General features: G+C 30.0%; 3 protein-coding genes across 3 annotated transcripts in view; 2 read left to right on the forward strand and 1 right to left on the reverse strand.

Moving 5' to 3' along the window:
- Nucleotides 1–68: 68 nt before the first annotated feature.
- On the forward strand, nt 69–3,567 carry LOC100574277 (WD repeat-containing protein 11). Its single transcript, XM_008186045.3, has 10 exons — nt 69–76; nt 139–202; nt 303–424; nt 487–711; nt 883–1,060; nt 2,317–2,439; nt 2,522–2,745; nt 3,141–3,308; nt 3,366–3,463; nt 3,524–3,567. Exons 1-8 carry the CDS (start codon nt 74–76, stop codon nt 3,297–3,299), a joined length of 1,098 nt encoding a protein of 365 aa, XP_008184267.1. The 5' UTR covers nt 69–73; the 3' UTR covers nt 3,300–3,308; nt 3,366–3,463; nt 3,524–3,567.
- Nucleotides 3,568–6,924: 3,357 nt separating this feature from the next.
- Nucleotides 6,925–13,990, reverse strand: LOC100158994 (poly [ADP-ribose] polymerase tankyrase). Its single transcript, XM_008186046.3, has 21 exons — nt 13,838–13,990; nt 13,106–13,340; nt 12,105–12,329; nt 11,908–12,035; nt 11,652–11,839; nt 11,289–11,542; nt 11,096–11,217; nt 10,826–11,027; nt 10,613–10,753; nt 10,400–10,526; nt 10,205–10,303; nt 9,967–10,132; nt 9,681–9,900; nt 9,373–9,605; nt 8,928–9,283; nt 8,700–8,860; nt 8,390–8,559; nt 8,144–8,327; nt 7,975–8,083; nt 7,735–7,891; nt 6,925–7,670 (listed from the first exon to the last, which is right to left on the reverse strand). The coding sequence occupies exons 2-21, from the start codon at nt 13,296–13,298 to the stop codon at nt 7,605–7,607; spliced, it is 3,501 nt and encodes a 1,166-aa protein (XP_008184268.1). The 5' UTR covers nt 13,299–13,340; nt 13,838–13,990; the 3' UTR covers nt 6,925–7,604.
- Nucleotides 13,991–14,384: 394 nt separating this feature from the next.
- The window catches only part of Scsalpha (succinyl coenzyme A synthetase alpha subunit), a 3,526-nt gene continuing 2,677 nt past the window's right edge, over nt 14,385–15,233 (forward strand). The window contains 1 exon segment of the mRNA NM_001163099.1: nt 14,385–14,602. Coding sequence (NP_001156571.1) covers nt 14,566–14,602 — 37 coding nt within the window. The 5' untranslated portion in view covers nt 14,385–14,565.

Genomic DNA, 15,233 nt, shown 5'->3' on the forward strand with positions numbered 1-15,233 from the left:
CAGTTGAAATTTGGGATTTAAAATCAATGTCGTTGTTAAGTAAAATGTCAAAAAGATTGCCACTGCTGTTTGCATGGTAAATATTTTTCGATTATTAATAATTTGATAGTTTTTAAACATTTTTTTTTAATTAATAAGGAATGGGTTCAATGCAATTTGTCTAAAGGAAAAAAAAATAGTGTAACAACCACTATAATTGAAGGTACATAATTGTGTAATATTATATATTATTGTTTATTTTAAATCTATAATAAAATTGAAGAAAACAAATTAAATTTAAATTATGTAATTATTAAAATTAGAAAATGAAATTGGATCAAAATACCCAGAACATTTATTAATTTCTGACATAGCAGGCAACCTCTATGCTTTCTTAATTGATTCAAATAGTTTTTTGAAGCCTGGTACAATGATTGAGCCTGGAGTAAGTATGAGAATGCATTATTAAAAAAAAATTATTTATTTATTTTTCAATTTTCCCATCAGATTTTGTTAAAACCTCCTGTATACCTTACATGCAAGTTAAACATTGCATTACAAGTAGACAGTGATGGTAATTTGTTTGTGTGGGATTTAAGTAACCATATGGACAAACAAAAGCAACATATTAATCGTTTGGAAATACGAAAATTAAAATTTGCTCCGGGTGCTGGGAATTTCCGATTTTTATGTTTGTCATCAGATGGCATTGACATTTTTAATGTTTTTGGGGTGAGTATTTCACTATACACTGTAGTTTAGCATTACAATAATTGATCATATTATCTATATATTATATAAAATGTTGGTGTTGGTGTGAAGTGTACAGTACACCTACGATAATATTATAAAAGTGAATAAACAAAGTTATAGACAAGTGTAATATATACATGTTTTTTCTAGTCTCCTCAATCTATTGAACTAATTTCGACAATGAAGACAGATAAAAAGTTACAAATTATTGATGCTGATTGGGCTAGTGCTGAACACACTGTAATCATGTTTAATGATCATTCTATTCGAGTATTTGACCTTAAGCTTACAAAGTCTTACTCTTCAATATACAATTATGAATTTGATGGTACACTATTGTCATTATTTATTAGTTGTTAACATTAATATAAATGATACAATATACATATTTATTGAATGTATCATGATGATCTAACACATTCAAATATTATTGTGTCATATTTTATTAACACACTTTGTATACAGGTTGATTTCTTATGCACGCTCACACTATTTTTATACTTAACACATTGACGGACATGACTGCTAATGCAGTTATGCAAATTACTGTAATTTGGTAGTCACTCTGATTGGGCATAATCCATAGATTTTTATATAATTTTTAGAATATTTGATTTTTGTTTTTTTTTGCGCAAATTGTTAGTAAGTCACAATAGGACACTAGATAATTTCCATTGTGGCGAAGCCACAAGAAACGCAACTGCTTTAGCAGTCATGCCATTTTACGACTTTTTATATATAACTGCTATACCAGTCATGGTCATATTACAACTTGAATCAGGATGACTGCTATAGCGGTTACTGCCCGTCAACATATTAAATTATGCATATAATCAAATTTTGATTTTTCGAATTTTTAAATATACTTACATTACAAACTTCTGTTTTTCAAATAGCCCTCCCCCCTCCAAAAACACTCACACATCAATTTATTACTTTTAATTATTGAGCAGAGATTTTTTTTGAGAATTTTTTGGGATTAAATCAAAATTAGAACGAGTATTATTGAGTTATCTAACTGTGTACCAAAGTTATTGTGTCTATGGTAATGGACAATGGTCAATGGGTAAGATAAATATGGGGGCTCAAGTGATTTAAAAATATTAGTAATTACTATTGATCTATCAATTTAAATAATTTGTAAAACCAGTCCAAGTATAATAAATACTACATCTAACAATACATCAGTTTTATATTTTTCTTCTGATTTTTTGAAAGGATTATTGTCCTCACTCCTTAGTATAAACATTTTAATAACTCAGAATCTATTCATCAGAATTTTGATTATAATACTTCAAAACTTTCAAGAAAATCATGTGTTAAAGAATTTTCAGTAAAAAAGGATTCTCATCTTAAAAGTAGAAGTTTGTATCGTCATTTGTCACAGGATACTTCTTAAGTAGGTAGTACAACAAATATGATTTATAAAATACGGTGTTTAGGTATACTCAAAAGTTCTAAAAATCAGAATTTGAATAAATGTACTATTAAAGGAAAAAATGGGAGTGAGTGTGCTTAAAAAAATTCACAACAAATTTATGTGTTTTTAACAGATATATTTTTTTTTTTTGTTTTTTTTTCCAGATTTACTGGGGCCTCCTGTAATTTTAGATCGTGATTTATGTAAGATGTTTTACTTTTGGCTTTCAGCTACTTGTAAAAAAGTTTATAGCACAGAACTTGGTTTTAATAATTATGAATTATCCTGTGAGTACAAATAAATTGTTATAAAATTATTATTTTAAATCTGATCCTCTTAGTTATAGTTAATATTTTTATATTTTCAAAGTGATCAAAAATGCCTGTCATTCTCTACCGTGGACAGAACTAGAATTATGTACAAAAATAGCTGAACGATCTTTAGTAGTATGTCAATCACTTGGACTGAAGAATGAAGTCCAATTTTGGACAGTGGCTTTTCATTACATCATGATGGGCGATGATTATGCAACAAGTGTTGTCCCTCCTTTAGACTCTTGTTATGATGTTGTATGTGACTGTGCTACATATCGAGTAAGTTGAAAGATTAATTTATTTTTATTTTTAAAAAACCCATACTCAAAGTAATAGTAGAAGCAGTAAACTGTTAAATAAATTTTCCTTAGTCATATATTATGTATTATAAATTATAATAATACAGTTGAATGCTTTGATATTAATTAGTTTGGTGTTTTACTGTATTTATGTAAGGATTTTTATTTAAGGATATTATAATGTAATGTTACGATGAAAAAAATGTACTTATTTAAGAAATCACAAATCCTTAACTGCTTGATATCTTAGCTACTTAAATATTTTCTAAGATTAAAAAGTTAAACCCCTTGTTTATACCATTGCATTTTAGTGTTATTATATTTGAGGAAATCTCATATTCAAATTACTAAATTAAAAAATCATTAAATATTTAGAAAATACAATTAGAACGAGTCTTATTACATGAATGGAAAAGTGGTGACTATATGCATATGAGGCGGGTCGCCGATAAATTTATATTACTTGGAGAAAAAACAAGAGCATTAGACTTGCTTTTAGCAACCAATGTGAATGATCCAAATTTATTATACTGACGCATTGAAGTAAATTATTTTTAATTATCTTTTTTTTTAACATTTAAAATAATATTTAATTAACAGGGCTTGTTTGATTGCAACTGTGGATTCAAATACTGCTAATCAGAGTACAATTAAACTGGTTGCAGCTAATCTTATTGCAGAAAATAAAATTGATGAAGGTAGTTTTAGATTAATTTGTGACTATAAAACATAACTTTTAAGACATTATTTCATTTCAGGTATTCAACTGTTATGTATGATTGGCAAAGGATCACAAGCTTGCCGCTATCTTATATCATACAATCGGTGGGAACAAGCTGTGTGGTTAGCAAAGTGTTCATTATCAAAAGACGACTTTGATACTGTCTTAAAAAGTTGGGCTGACCATTTACTATCTAATAGAAATCAGGTATTTCAAATTAGTCTAAACTATAACTAAACACTGAAAAATATATAGTAGAAATTTGTTGACCTAAACCGGTGTAAAATGAACATATATCGTCTCAGAACGGAATAATGAACCATGTCAATGATATGGTGCAAACATCCCAGTAAAATTTTTTTTCACACCTGTTTTAGACACCAAATTTCTAGATTTTATTGCATCAAAAATAATCTCTTTATTATCTTAAGATAATAAATTATTTGTATATTTGTTATTGTAGGAACAAGCGGTTTTAGTATTGCTGTCATTAAAGAGGTTTAATGATGTATTAAAAATCTTAATCAATAGTGACCGTGTTTATAGAGCTGCACTATTGGTTTTAGCCTGCCATCAAAACAATATTGTTCTTGATAATATCCTTTTTATCATAATTTTTACAGACTTTATAAACAATTGTTTTATTAACTTAATTCAATATAATGATAAATAATCCTTAATTCATATATTTATTACGTATTTTAGAAAAAGAAGTATGTGAGAAACTCAAACGAGAATTGTATATTAATGGAGGCGATGGTGATGTTGTGGACAAACTTTTTAATGAGAATAACACTTGAGAACAAATAATTACTGTGATATCTAATTTTTATCCATTGACCTTATTAGTTTTAGTAACACATTTTACTTTTCATCACATTGTATCAGTTGTGTTAAAAAAAATAAATGCCTAATACCTATTTCGGCAACAATATGTTGCCAATTTCCATAATCCGACAATCATTACAAGATTCAGAGTAAACAATAATGCACATGTAGGTTTTTTTTTTGAAGCCTCGTAACATCAATTGTTAATTATGTCCGTCATTACCCGTGAGCTGTAACCGTTCCCAGACAATTCTTACATTGTTGCCGAAATTATGTATTTGTTTAAATAAAAGTACGTTATTTTATTGAATATTTTATGATTTTATGATATTATCAAAATCATATATACATTTGTTTTTCAGTTTGTAACATCGAATACTTAAATTAAAAGTGCAGATACTAACATGACAATAAGGTCTTATTAGATCGTGGTGCATCCCTTCCCCAGCTAGTTATGTTTAGACAATGAAACCCTTAATAATGTTGTGGATCTCAAGGTATGATAGTTTATACATACAATTTACATAACATATTATATTTTAATTTGATATGCAGCTCTAAAGTACTATACAATTTTGAATTTATTGATTTCAAATCCTAACAATAGAAGCGTCGTCATCAGTAGGTCCTTTTTCAAATACAGATTTTGTTTGTTTTTTCTGTCATAATATAATTTAATATGTCCAATGAGGCATTGTGCCTTGAAAATCAAGGTACAGATAGTATATTTTTTAAATAATAATTAAAAATAAGACCAATGTCACAATTTGTATCAAATTGTTGAAGTGTCTTGTCAGATTTTTTTTCCTAATTTCCAGAACTAAATATGCATATTTTATGATGTCATGTTTAATACATTATATTATTCTTTATGCGGTTTTTGCTACATCCACGTCATACTTTCGTACCATATTATCCTGAGATCGCTATTAAAGATTTAATTTGGCGGGTAAAGGAGCATGATTTACAAATAGGAAGTTATAGGAAATAGGAATTATATAATAAAAAATAATAATATGCACAAAAACCTCTTTTACTCTAATATACAAACAAAAATGCACTGTTGGAAAAGTTAATGAAAATATTTAATTGCGACAATTTAAGTTAATTCAGTTAAATCACCTTCAGTTAAAACATAATAAAGAAAAATTGTGTTTCCCACATAGGTGGTGATATTAATTATTAAATTGAAAAAGTGTAACAAGGTTGTAAATACTAAATAGTGTTGAAAACATTTAATATTTAATATGTAAAATTGTATATTGCAATATGTAAGATAAAAATAAAATCAGTTTATTAGAAAACATAAAAATATGAACTTATAGCATAAAAATGAAAAAAGTGAATTTTAAAACTTTGATTTTTAAACTCTCCGTTGAATAAAATGGATTTATAGCTATAAATTCAAAGCATTTTTTTTTCAAATATGCAACCCCTACATTGTAGGGCCTACAACTTGCAAGTCCTATTATGAAAACGTACAAAATAGAATATTAAGAAAACATTGTTCATTTGTGACATTGCTATGTTAATCTACTTGAACAACATGCTCATAAATACTCCATCTATAAATTAGACTATACAATTATTACAATTAACTATTAAGTAAATTAAAACATTAATAAACCAAATAAACAAATATGTTGTTTGGTAAGATGTATTTATTTAGCATAGTTAAATTATTTTTGTCGTAACAAAATATGTTCATAACAAAAAAAATATATATATACAAATTAAATTAGTTCAGAATTATTATAGTAAGACAAAATATTAACAATACACTATTGCACATACTATCTGATTAACAGTACTAGAGATCAAAATATTCTAAAGATAATCGATCTTATAAATGGTATAATGTGTTATAAGTAGTCGGTGTATTTAATAGTAATATTAAATACCACTCTTCCTTGATAAATTAACTAAAAAAAAAAAAAACACTAACCACTTGAGGATACTAAAAGCCGAAGATACAAAATAAATAAAACAGGTATTTAACCATAAAGACAAAAGAAATGTATTTATTATCTATCTGATAATAGTAAGTAATAACATTATTAAACTATATTTATATATACTTTTAGCTTAATAATATTTTTAAAACTAAAAATCACATAACACTTCAGATGAGAATATTGTTAACCAGAAATCGGTTAGATATTCTGTTCAACTTTACGAACAGTCTTAAAACTTTATTATTCATAAAACTAAAAATTATAATTGTAATAACTACATTTAAACACTAAATTTTAGAACAATAAAATTAAATGTAAGTTTAACTATTGCAATAAGCCCATAAAAATTAATTAAAATTGTACATAAATAAATAATTTGACACTTATTTGTTAATATTTAAATTGATATGATACGAAAAATCAGATTATTTGTTAAATAAAATATAAACATTGACACACTTTCATCACCATATTATATTATTTTAAAACATTTTATTTTTAATATGCATTTGGTTTATGTTCAATAATTTGTATTTAAAATTTGAACACTTGTTTTCATCAAAAAATGTTCAATAATTTATTATATTGATGAAAATAAATGTATTTTCTGGTATTTAAAGTTTAAATTTGTATTATTTAAATATTTTTAATTTATAGAATACTGTTTTAGGATTTTATAATTCTATCAAAGTTAATAAATAAGTCTCATCACAAACCAAATATTATAAGTAATACTAATAATAAGTAATAACAGTTATTTAAAAACTGTTCAATTTCAACATCTAAATGATAAATATTAAATTGTATACACATTTGAGGATTGAAAAAAAATAATAGATTTTACATAATAAAGCTGATATTGTTTATAGTAATATTATATTATTATATGATTAAATTCAATTATTTTTCATTTTTACTCTAAACTATAATAGACATAATTAAGCTTTAGTATTTTGCTGTTTTGTTTTCGATGAGTTTATTTTTTATACATTGAAGCCAGTTAAGGGAATTTTAATACCATTTAAACAAGTTTCAGACTTAAACTCAAAATTTCCAATACTATTGCACCATGATCTTAAAAGGTTTTAGACTGCTCCAGGTTTTATTTAACCTTAATTATAGGCAGTGTTTTATACATATTTATTATGAGAATAATAATGAATTTAAATCAACAATGTATGTATTCTTTTTTTAAATCCTCTATATAATAATTATGTATTATTAATTAAAGACAAAAAATTATGATTGAGATAAATTACATGCTAGGTTTTTAAATAATTGAAAAAAAGGAACGTAATTGAGAAAAAAAATTTTGCTTACAGCAGAGAGCTGAGATTACCCACTTTCCAAAGTTTCAGACGGGTTTACGATTTGGTAAGCAATTAAATATTCAGGATAAGCCTAAAAACATACACCATGATTAAACACTGGTAAATATAAGTTATCATTAATTATGTTAATTTACCTGTTCGCCTCGATACACAACATACTCGGAGTAATTTAATCCACCAACGCTAGGTGTTCCCATAACAGAATGATGTCCAGGTGGCGCATGAGCTATTTTTATCGCATTGTACTGAACAAACGACTTTCCAAGAGTCACTCGACACATAAGTAAATGTCTAAAAAAAAACGGTATATAATATATTTATTTATTTATGGAAAATACATACTAAGAAATGAGAATTTAATATATTATACTGACCTTAGACATTGATAACATGAACGATCTTTGTGTGATGGACAACCTGTTCCTCCACCAATTCCATACACATACTGATTGCTTTTGGATGAGTTTTCAGCAAAATATATACCTAAAATATTTTATGTTTAAATAAACTTTTTTAATAGGTATCTTATAATTTAAAATTTACCAGCTCCAAACATGCCACCAATATAGGCATGTCTCTCGTCAAATCCTTTTTGGACAATTGCATTAATAAAAGGTGATCCATGGAAAAGCATTCTTTCATTGGCCTGATTACCATTTTCTAATGATACTTCTCGTTTACGATGTATATAACGATCCCAAAGCTTGCGATTTTGAATTTTTTGTATCTGAAATTATGTAATTTAAAATATATGTCTATTGTTCTACCTCTAAATACTAATGTACTTACTCTGACAATATTGTATCTATTAAATATTCCACCAGACTGTCCATTATCACGATGCTCTCGTATAGTGCTTTGTAATTCTTGTTCAACAGTAATAAACTCTTTGTCCTCGGGTAATAGATCAATCAAAAGCGTGCATGGCATTCCACCCGATAAACCAGAACAAACACCACCTATAAATGAAATTGGTAAAGTAGTTTTTAAGATAAGCTATTACCCATAAAACGAAAAAGTTAACATTTATATAGTTGGATAAAAAAAAAAACAGTAACAAAATATTTTATAATAAAACAATATACAATACAATAATTACCATGTTTAGATACTAATTTTTCCATCCCTTTTATTAGTTTATGTCGATAACCATATGCTGTAATTCCAATTTGTTTTAAGTCTTCATGTTCCATTTCTGCCAATATATCCAAAGTAATTTGTTCTCTCTCAAATATTTCATTCAAATGTTCCAAGCATAAACTACATAATAAAATGTATGTATGATGTATGTAATCTATTATATTATATAATTCCATTTAAATGTTACCTAGAGAGGAATCCTTGTACAGTTGATAATGTTATACAATTTGGATGAGGGTGAGCACTCTCATATCCATTAACTGATCCATCTCCTTGTGAACCTAACATGAAGGATCTACCAGTTCCACCAGGACTAGGTAATGCAACTGAAGCTCCAGATGGCATGACAACTGTAGCTGTTTCTTCTGGTGACAACTGAGGTGGTGTAGGAACATAAGTGGATGCATTATTTTCTACTGAATTTGCACTGGGATGTGAAGCCATAGCATCTGTTAATAATGATCTCACATCTTCAGCTGTAGCTAATTCAAGAGGAGTTTGCCCTTCTTGGTTACGCAAAAAAGGGTCAGCGCCATGAGCCAACTTGAGTAATATTAATATCAATGATATACATTATGTATAATAAATTATAATATAATGTTATGTAAAAAAAAGATTTGAATAAAACTTACCAGAAGTGCACTTAGTTGTGTTCGTCCTTTTTGAGCGGCTTCATGTAATGGGGTAAAGCCCCAGTTATCAGTAGCATTTACAGTAGTGTTATGTTTGATTAAAAGAGCTGCAAGATCTAAGTGACCATATGAAGAAGCATTATGTAAAGGAATTAAACCTCCTTTATCTTGGGCATTAACATCTGCCCCTTGTTCTAGGAGGAATTCAGCTACTTCTAAGTTATTATAACCAGCTTAACAATTATTAAATAATAAAAAATAATTAATTTGAGGCTAATATTTAAACAAATGCAATGGTGTTATTTTACCAGCTAAATGCAATGGGGTAGAATTTCTTCCTTGGGTATCTCGACAGTTAATGTTTTCTGAAGTAAGCAGTCTTTGAACTCGAGCTAGTATACCTTTTTTAGCAGCATCTAATAGTGCTGCATTACCTCTTAACAAATCAGCAACTTCATTATCATTATCTCTTACTAGTCCTAAAGGAGTGTGTCCATCACGATTTTTTTTTGTATCATCAGCACCATGCTTTATTTATTTTAAACAAATATTGAGTAAGTATTTTTTCTTAAATAAAATACAAACAAAAGTTACCTGTAGCAATAATCGCACAATTTCGTATTTTCCTTTAGCTGCAGCTTCATGAAGTGGAGTAAATTTCCATAAGTCAGAAACATTTACATTGGCACCATGTTGAATTAACATATCGGTAACTTCAAAGTGGCCATAAGAACAGGCATTGTGCAAAGGTACAAGACCACTGTACATATTATAATGGTTAAATATATTATTTTCATGTACTGTAAAATTATTAATATTCAAGTATACATACCCTTTATCTTTTGCATGAACATCAGCACCATGCGAAAGAAGATACTGACAAACTGCTACACGGTTGTATCCAGCAGCAAAGTGAAGTGGAGTGGAATGTCTGTTATACACAAAAGTAAATAGTATAAATATGTTTTATTTACACTTTGTTTTATATGTAGTTTTTTTTTTTTAATAGTAGCTACTAAATTTTTACCGTCCATCTAAATCTCTACAGTTCACAATATGAGGATAAGCAGTTAACACTCTCTGAACTTTATCTAATTCACCCGCCTTAGAAGCTTCTAAAAGTTCAGATTCTAAATCTAAAACCACAGGGGGCTCTGTAATATGTAAAACATTATACAAATGAAATCAAAATATATTAAGTTTATTATAGTTTATATTATGATGTATTTACGTAAATTACCTTGTAATATTTTTTTAATATTATCAGTAGCCATATCAATTGCTTTAAATCCTTGTATTGATGTTATGTTTGTATCAATATTGTACGACAAAAGAATTTTACAACCTTGTAAACAATCATTTCTTGCACATCGATGTAAAGCTGAGTTATAATTTTTTAGTTATTAAATAATAGTAATTTTTTTAAGTAAACTAATTATTAATTAAAATGTACCTGTTTGTCCAAGTCCATCAGTAGCATTAACTCGTGCTCCAAGTCTGATAAATGTTTCCATAACATCAAAATGACCATAGTCTGCAGCTATATGTAAAGGGGTCAATAGATCTTTATTAGATTCATTAATTTGTGCCCCTTTACGAGATAAAAGTTCAATAACTTGCTTGCGCTTTGAACCCAATGATGCAGCTACAATATGCTAAAAATATGGATCCAAATATATAGTATGTAATCTGTATAGAACAAATGTGTGTGATCACAACTTACGAAAGCATTATCTCCAGTTAAGTGGTGTTTAAATTTAGCAATATCTGAACTTAGAAGTTTTTTAACTTTTGAGACATCAGCTGTACGACATGATTCCAATAAACAATAACCTTTAAATTCATCTACACAAAAATAATAATACATATTTATAAATATAATTTGTGTTTAAAAAAATGTCATTGTTTTTTCTTACAAGATAATTTTTCTTGTAGCTCTCGTGTGGACGCTAAGTCGATAGCTGACTTGGAATGACAATTCAGTAATGTTGGATCAGCACCCTTGCTTAATAATAAGGAACAAACTTCTACGCGTGACTTAGATGCAGCTTCATGCAAAGGAGTAAATTGCCATAAGTCCATAGCATTAACACAAGCCCCATGCTTTATAAGCATTTCTGTAACTTCTATGTGTCCATATGAACAAGCATTATGTAATGGAACAAGACCGCTAAAATCAAAAAATAGTATAATACATGTTTATTTTGTTAGAACTAAAATAAATTAATATATATTTAAATTTAAATATAACAGTTAAATATTTTCATTATTCTTTTTACCCTTTATCTTTTGCATGGACATCAGAACCATGTCTAAGGAGTAATTGAACACATCGGATACGATTAAAACCAGCAGCTAAATGTAAAGGTGTGGATTTACGTCCATCACTTGCATGACAGTTAACATTAAGAGGTGTTAAGAGTGATGATAATTTAGCATCATCACCAGATCGACTAGATTCAAGAATCTATAAACATTTTAGAATAAAATAATTAAATTACAATTATAATGTACCTAATTATTCTTATTTCATACTTCATCTTTTCGCCATTCTCCCACCAACACTTCGTTGATACCAGGAACTCCACTAACATTGGCTAAATCAATAGGTGATTTATTTTCTGAATTTCGAATTGTCGGATCCGCTCCATGTTGTAATAAAGCTATAAAATAAGTTTTCATTGTAAATAATAAATACTGGTAATTTTTACAATATTCCATTTGTATTTTACCTATACATATTTCAATTTTTCCTTTGACAGCTGCTTCATGAAGAGGTGTATAATTCCAATTGTCTCTAGTGTTAGGATCGGCTCCAGCTTCTAGTAATAAACCCACCACATCCTCATGTCCAAATGAGCAGGCATTATGTAATGGATGAAGTCCACCATCATCGTGAGCTTGAATAGATGCTCCAGCAGCTAACAATAGTTCAACTATATCGCGACGCCCAAATCCTGAAATTATATAAATTATAATTAACTTTACTTAACTTCATTTTGACTTTATTTATTACATAACAACATTGCATTATATAATTACTTTCTATTTTTCATATTTTATTTACTTGAATAAATAAGTAATAGGTATTTACTTATTTGAGGTGATCATAAAATATAAAATATATACAGAATTTCATTCTTACTATTTTTTTTATTTCTGTTTTCAATTAATATATTATAATGAATAGTAATATGCCTACTGCCAAACCCACATAACTCCCTCTCTAAAAATCATTTCTATCAGCTGTTCAGTATTTCCATTGTTTTTATTTATAACAATAAAATATAGTACTTATAGGTACCTACCTTACTATAATTGATTTTAAAACCTAATTCTTTCAGATTTACAATCTCAATTTTTCATGAAACCTACGTCTTCAATTTAAAGTAGTATATAAGAATTAGGAATCTCTTTTATATAACTTGTTGAACAAAGTTTCTGATAACTAAAATTCATAAAAATAATTTAGGACTCAATTTAAGCAAAAAATAATGAAAATAAAATATAAATGCTCATAATACTTTATCAATTCAATTTCATAATAATTTAGGTAAATAGGCGTATATACCTACAGATAATGAATATAATTCATGAATCAGAATACAATTATATGAAATTGAAATAATATAGAAAGATTGATATTTATGTATCTACCTACCCATTAAAATAAAAAAAACTTTATACAGGTAGGTATCTCAGTATCTAACACATCATATAGTAATTTATTTACCTGCTGCAAAGTGTAGAGGAGTACTTTTCCTGCCGGTCGTATCTCTAGCGTTGACAGTCTCGGCATTTATTTGCCGTCTGACTTTGTTCAAGTCACCCGATTTGCAGGCTTCAAACAATTCTCGCAGTGGATCCTCTTGAAGCAGAGCATATATGTTGGGCTGTTCGGATTCGTGCCTTTTGGTACGCATCATTATGTTGGGCGCTCCTATTCGAATGGTCACAATGCGAAATTCCTATCGTCGGACACGAAAAGAGTCAACAACATAGTAAATGACGGTGACATTATTAATGACACGACCAATGTACAAAATTCAAGCGTCTATTTCGAGTTCGGCGACAGTTGTTGAGGACCGGGACGTATCGTCTCCACGGTTGACGTATTGGCGTGCAGCACGTCGGTGCGCGATTCGTAAGCTCAAGACCATATTTGTGCGGACAAAGAACGCAACGGAGGTATATGGATGACGACGGGGCAGACAATTAATAATCGTTCGCTCGTCCGACAGAGTAGAAAAATAAAATTATCGGAATCCCGATGGCCCGAGGATCCGCAGCGAGCGCCGAGCAGTGCACTCAGTCTCGTACGGGAACGACGGCCGTATCGTATTATCGGCGGTGACGTGAGAGAACGATTTTCCTCCTTTCTTTTTCTTTATTTCATAGGTATTAGGTACATACATACATAAACACACACATACACACACACACACACCATTCAACAATTACTTACCGCCGCCGCGGCTGCAGCAGCTCTGTACTCTGTGCCCTGTGGTAGTGGTAGTGTTCTAGTGTAATCTGTTCTTTCTCTTCTCTCCACCGCATGCCTAGCTATCTTTACGGTGAGGAAGTGAGGAACGGGTCATGGTGGCCACCAGACGTGTCATACTGTTATTCCCCGCCCCGCTATGTCTATGCTACTAACGAGACGAGCACAGGCGCACGGAAAGACGTAGGACGTAGCAACAGTAAACAGTGTTGTGTGGTAGCCCGTGGCCGTGCGCATGATAGACGCACGTACTCTATGGTTGGTCGACGATCGGCATGCGCACGATGGACTAGTCATTCTGGATTTCTGCAGTGCGAACAGCCGTGACTCGCGAGTGGACAGTGCGAGTGTTGCTGCAACCATAAATATAATATAGCGCCAGTCGTAGTATCACCCGCTGGCAGCACTGGCCAACAACATATGTTCCTGCCGCCGCCCGAGTACGAACTACGAACGGAACGGTTCTCCGGTTACGGTGCGACGTGTGATAGCGCACGACATTTCGCCGATCAATTTTTACCCGTTGAACAGCCGTTTGCCAGCCGTCGTCGACCTTTTCCTCTGGCGTTCTTATCACTTGCACTTGGTGGTGCCCGCAGCAGATTATTTTTCTAGAAATACCATCAGTTTTCTGGTTGCCGTCGCATTCCTCGAACCAGTCCGCTCCCTTCAATAATAATTTGACGCTCACGATGGCCGCTTCCACCAGGGTCTTCTCCAGAATCGCAGGTAAGATAGAGCCTATCGCAACACCTCCAGTTTTGGATGATCATCGTCCCGATGACCGTATCGTGTCTTGATTACTGTGACATACAGTTGTACTAGGTATGACAAAGATTTCCAGATAGTTCGACTTCCTGGTTCGTGTATTTGACCTATGGTACCTATAATTGTTAGTTGTTACTTTACGGTCCAATCGTATTATCTGAGTTGCATTATGATTACATCTTCCTAATCTAGTCATGCCCTATGAGAATTTTAGGGAGGTAGGTACCTGCTAAATTTATTTGTATACAATATTATATGTCTATGTTTCATACTTTCCACAAGACATTCCACAAACCCTAAATTTTTAACCATCAATAAATTGATAAATTAGATAAATTACCCAGCCGTGACAAAATTAATAGACTTACTTAAATGGTTGATTGTAATGTACAAATATTATATTTTGTATTAAATTAAACTGCGCCTAGGTTAATTTTATTAAAGGGGCTGCAGCAGGTGAAAAAAAGTGACTTTTAGACCAATAAGCTAGACAAAACTGGAAGAATTTGGATTGACCGATTTTAATTTTTAAAACTGGTTGTGATTGATCGACTAGTTTACTAAGGAATGATCCAGGCGATTTTGAATACTT

Source organism: Acyrthosiphon pisum, chromosome A1, assembly GCF_005508785.2.
Source record: "Acyrthosiphon pisum isolate AL4f chromosome A1, pea_aphid_22Mar2018_4r6ur, whole genome shotgun sequence".
In the NCBI taxonomy this organism is placed as follows: Eukaryota; Metazoa; Arthropoda; class Insecta; order Hemiptera; family Aphididae; genus Acyrthosiphon; species Acyrthosiphon pisum.